The 5,582-nt window shown below is 37.2% G+C and overlaps 1 protein-coding gene across 1 annotated transcript in view; it reads right to left on the bottom strand.

Moving 5' to 3' along the window:
• DENND5A (DENN domain containing 5A) overlaps nt 1–5,582 on the bottom strand; it is a 76,567-nt gene that overhangs the window by 44,951 nt on the left and 26,034 nt on the right. The window contains 3 exon segments of the mRNA XM_035891027.1: nt 724–1,384; nt 2,083–2,192; nt 2,792–2,863. Of these exon segments, the coding sequence (XP_035746920.1) occupies nt 724–1,384; nt 2,083–2,192; nt 2,792–2,863 (843 nt within the window).

Genomic DNA, 5,582 nt, shown 5'->3' with positions numbered 1-5,582 from the left:
AAAAAAAAAAAAAAAAAAAAAAAGTAGAAAAAATCTTTTGGCATAACCCCATATACTCTGTGATAGAGTAACACGATGCAGAGTAAGAAGCCCAGTATTCACAAATTTCAACACAGAAAATGGATACTGCTACCACATTACTTATTAATTGATAAACAGATGCTGTTTCAGCTTAGTTGTTGCCTATCCTCTTCAAAGCAAGCTTTATCTAAGTGACTTCAGCAATAACTGTTTCAACTGCCTTAACAGAGATTTAGGATTTAAATTCAGTCAAATAAAACTTTTTTCAGGCAATTTTATTTCAAAATAACAACTGAAATGTGACTTTCAGTACCCAAAGAGTTATATTTGCATCATTAATTCTTCCTCAGAACAATATATAATTAACTATGTACCTTCTCAAAAAGCATGGATAGTTTGGTACAACATTTCCAGAGACAATGATAAATGGGACAGTCAGTCCATGAATACAGGAGATTATGTGAAAGCCCAATGTTTTAAGTTTAGGTGTCTAAAAACAGGAGCCAATGCAATGCTCTCTTTGCAACTCCAGTTCTTTGCTTTACATTAAAACCTGCAGATGTATCAGCCTGACTGCATTGGCGTACTAATGCCACTGTAATGCAGCTATTCTGTCGTTTGTGTGTTTTTTAAAATTCAAGAAACGAAAAGACCTCGTGCCAGTACAACTACAAGATAAAAGAACAAAAACCAAGTACTCACGCTGTGAATAAAGCAGTATCTGAAATTCCAAGAGGGCACAGGTAAAGAGTTGAACCACATTTTCTACTCCAAGCAATTCAAAAACTTCTTTAACCGGAAAATCAAATAATGGTAGTTCACTGGTGCTTGGCCTCTGGCAGATAATTGGTCCATAAACACCTGAAAATTTTAATGACCTTCCTGCTGGAGGAAGAGGAACCTCATAGAGAATATTGTAGATGTAGCTTTCTAAAGGTAGAGGTGGTGGCTGAGGTGAAGTCACTGCTTGGTGAAGTTGTTCTAGTACTTTCTTACAAGCTTTCATGAAAGACATTGGAGTAATCAGACAAATGCACTTTGAGACATAGAGTGTGTCTCTGCTGATGTCATAGGAGTTAAAACGCTGTAGCTTTGAAACAGAAGTGCCATTGCAGTCTCCAGTGCTGCTGCAGCTATCTTTGTCATTTGTGGGTGGAGTATGAAGAATGTCATATTCAGCATTGTGCATATGATACAATGTCTGCATTGCACTGCAGATCTGTTTGCTAGTAACTTCCTCAAAAAATGTGAGAGAAAATCCAAATGTCCGTGAGCCATCTTCACGAGTAATAATAAAAGAGTGGAACTGAGGTTCTCTGGAATCTGCTTGTGTCTTGAAAGCAAGCCCTTTAGGCATACACAGCTATAAAAAAGGGGGGAGGGGAAATAATATCAATTAATACACACTTTTCTCTCTCCCTGCCTCCAGAAGCATTGGTGAAAATAGGATTTAGAATCCACAGACTGCGATCTCATTTCAATATAAATTCTATTAAGTGTTACATCTCTGTACAATACAGTAATATGCATCTAAATCAGGAAAACTGAAGGAACATACTAAAAGGGCTGTATGCAGTTTCTATTGGAGCTCATAACCATTTTGTTACCAACCTCAATGGGAATAATGTAACAGAATTCAAACGCAGATAAAGGAAAGTATTTTGGTTACTAAGACCAGAGACCTGACAGAAAGAAGTCCTATATTTTATCCAACTTAAGAAATTACACCACATTCCATTAAACAGAAAACTCATGCACAAAGATTAATTAATTGCAGATTAATTTATGTCTCTACCAATTCTCTAGAATGTAACAAAAAGTTGTAAAAGAACAAAAAACTCTCCTAGGGACTTATCACATATAAGTTCTAACTTAATTTCCTTTAAAAAATATCCCAATTAAATGAAAAGTCTTTTTGAACCTGCACAATTTAAAGAAATTCATTATTATTTCCAATCTATAATAGACTTCACACTTCCATCAAAACCACCACAGATTGATGCCTTCAATTGTTAAGGTAGGTTTTTATCTTAAAAACAAAAGCTATTAAATGATACTGACCATTCCCACTGCATCCTGGTCAAAAGGGTTCCATTCAACATTCTCAGGATAGCGAGCAAGAACTTTGGATTTAAATGTGCGTCTTAATGGAGTCTGTTCAAAGTTTTCCCCTGCAGGTGAAACAAAAACGCAAAGTAAATATTTCATCCTGTTTTTAAGCTGAAACAAGGTCAAAAAGCAGGACATCAGCAGGTAGATGCAAGGATAAGTGAATTAAGCACACACACCTTTTAAGAGAAACAGAAAATGCAAGACAGTTAGTTAGCATATAATCAGACTGCAGGTATTAGCAAGGATTAGCATTGTAACATTTCTATGTTGTTAAGTATCTGTGCTTTTCCTTAAGTGTGACTATCTTGAGACTGTGGTCATGACAGCAATCCTCTAAGTTACTCTTCAGATGTTTCAGATTCTTTTTAGAGCATAGCTAAAGCTTTAGTTTCAGTGTAATTTTGTTACTGAAGAAAAGCACAAATAGACAAGATGTAAAGATGATGCAAGTTTAAAGTAGACATACAAGTGGCATCACTTAATTTCTTCTTCAAGACTTAGGAAAAAAGGGTATCCACCATTTATTACAAGAAGTTAGCTGTGAAAAGAGGGTCTAGAAGGTTAAAAGATCAAGAACCACATAAATGCCCATGAAGACAGCATATCAGATGAACAAAAAATTTGTGATTTTTTTTTTTCCCCACACTTTTTCCTTTACCTTCTGTTGCACTCGAAATGAAACGGCTGGCACCATCTCGGGTTTTAGAGGCCTGTATATACTGGCATAAAGCTATATAACAAATAAAAACAACACTGCATTATAAATTTCATACTGTCGACTGTAATTATGCATCTAACACACACCAGTAAAAAAAACATACAAGTAGTCTATACAGAATTAGCATGCATAATAGATAGCCTACTCTCATAATACGCTTTTATACATATACCACTTCATACAAATCTCTCATTTCAGGTACATATTTCTTGAAGGAGATCATCAGTATGTAACAGAAGCTCATAGTTCCTGTATACACCACCAGAATACTGATGCAGCAATAGGAATTAGTTGCCTGTTTAATTAAAGTTTTACATGTTAAAGTATAAAATACTCCCAAAGAGCAGATGATGAAACTAACCCCAAGACCATTTCAAGGCCTTTAGGACTATATGAATTTAATTGGCATGGTCCAACCTTTCACAGATGCTATCCATACCCTAGAGTGGCTGATACAGTCTTGTTTATAAGCTCTCAAATTTCCGCTAGAGCATAGACTGTTCATTGTGCTAGCACAGAACTTTCTACAGTAAATCTTCTGAATGTGTGTAGTGGCTTTAAAAAAAGCAGTGTACAACTGCGTATCTTAAAATAAGTTTAGCTATCTTACTAGAATGCAATTAGCTAAATGAGCATGCAGCTGTTGACAGCTGCACTAACAATCAGGCACAATTGCATGAAATCATATGTTTTAAATAAATCAAACTACTTCAGCAACACCTGCAAAAAAGAAAACACACTTCAACACCTCACTTGTTTTCTTACATGCAGCAATTACATGGCAATAGAAACTGATTTTAGAATTGGTTGGGTTTGTTATGTGCTTTTACAGTAATATTTAAAGTTCAAGCTTCAAGCCAACTTAGAATCTTCATTTCATACAACATTTATTTCCACAAAGTAGCCATATACAGAGATAGCTATGACACGGCCTATAGACAATAAAGAACCTAACAAACACGATACACCAAACAAAACCTCGCTTCCATGGAATGCTTAAGAAGTCCTTTGACAGTTGAGAAGTTGTGTAACTCTGGATTTTGTTTAAACTAAGTCTTAAATATTACCTCGAACAGGGAACTTATCCTGAATCAGGACCTAGGACAGGTCTCGCAATCCACAAAATATTCACATCTATTTTGCTAATCCTCTGGGTTTTAGCACTGAAATTAAAGGAGGGATTGTTTTTCCTGTGTGTCTGAAAAATCAACAGCTCAGCTGACTTTCATACAAAACCACTCAGCTACATTATTTATTACTTTGTTCAATACTATCATTGTTCAACAGAGAAAAAAATGCATATTTGTAAAAATCTGAAACATGTAGAGAGAGGGATAGTTAGGAAAAAACAGAACACAACTTCACTGACATAACCATCTTGGGAAAGAGCAGAGTCAATGATAAAAAAACATAACAGCGTTTCTGCAAGAGCTAAAAACAAAGTTAAAAGATGAAAATAAGCATTTAAAGAAACTCCCAATGTCCAAGAAAGAGAAAATAAAATGGACATAACCCCACATCTCTATTTAATGACACAAACATACACTCAAGTAAAGAGAGTCCTCTGTAAAAGAGGTTTTAAAAATAAGTCAGGAGATTTAACACACCTACTATTTTCTATATTTACATCTGTGCAGATGATGTAATGTCAACTTTTAGATAATTGAGGAAAAGCCTCAGACATTTACTAAGATGTTTTGTCCTGTTTTTTCTTCTTCCACGTACATATAAGGGAGAAAATATCTGAAGGCCAAATTTTCTCCTGAACTTGGAAACCACACACCACAATCACTGGGTTCACCTATGTGCAAGGTCATGCATATTCTGGAAACAAGATCTGTGACTTGAAGACCTTTTCATTAAGATGATTAATATTGCAAAATACATGATGCTGCTCTTCACTTCTGATTAAAAAAAAAAAAAAGAAAAACAAAACCAAAAAACACTCAAAAAAATGCATGGATGCTTATATATTTTAAGGCAGCTTGCCCCATCTCCTCCCAAGAGACATTCTTCAACACACTTAAATTTTTTAGACCTGAAGCCTGTCTATAGTTTAATGAAAGTCCTGAAATTGATTTCTGGAAACCCACCGAGTCCTGATCCAGACAGAAACATAAAGCAACACTTCCATGCCTTCCTGTCATTCATCAAACAATTTGCCTGTTGCACAGACACTGCTCTTGCCAGAGTGCCTCCATTTTACACTTCTTTTAGAGCCACCCTGCTCTGATACCAGACTTGTGGTGTTGACTTCCATGTGTGATGCCCAGGGTACCCAGCCTCCCGGGCTGGAAGATGGGGACGAAGAGTAGAATAAACCCCCCATAATCCAGGAGGAAGCAGTCTTTGACCTGCTACGCCACCTGGACATCCACAAGTCTATGGGGCCAGATGAGATCCACCCAAGAGTGCTGAAGGCGCTGGCAGAGAAGGTTGCCAAGCCACTCTCCATCATTTATCAGCAGTCCTGGAGAACAGGGGAGGTCCCAGATGACTGGAGGTTGGCAAACGTGACACCTATCTTCAAGATGGGCCGGAAGGAGGATCCGGGGAACTACAGACCTGTTAGCCTGACCTCAGTACGGGGGAAGATTATGGAGCGGGTCATCTTGAGTGTGCTCACCAGGCACATGGAGGACAATCAGGGGATCAGGCCCAGTCAGCATGTGTTCATGAAGGGAAGGTCTTGCCTAACCAACCTGATTTCCTTCTACGACCAGGTGACCCG

This window comes from Egretta garzetta, unplaced genomic scaffold, assembly GCF_000687185.1.
Source record: "Egretta garzetta isolate BGI_Z169 unplaced genomic scaffold, ASM68718v1 scaffold133, whole genome shotgun sequence".
In the NCBI taxonomy this organism is placed as follows: Eukaryota; Metazoa; Chordata; class Aves; order Pelecaniformes; family Ardeidae; genus Egretta; species Egretta garzetta.
The sequence above is the reverse complement of the archived record's forward strand: the minus strand, read 5'-3'. Positions and strand labels throughout refer to the sequence as shown.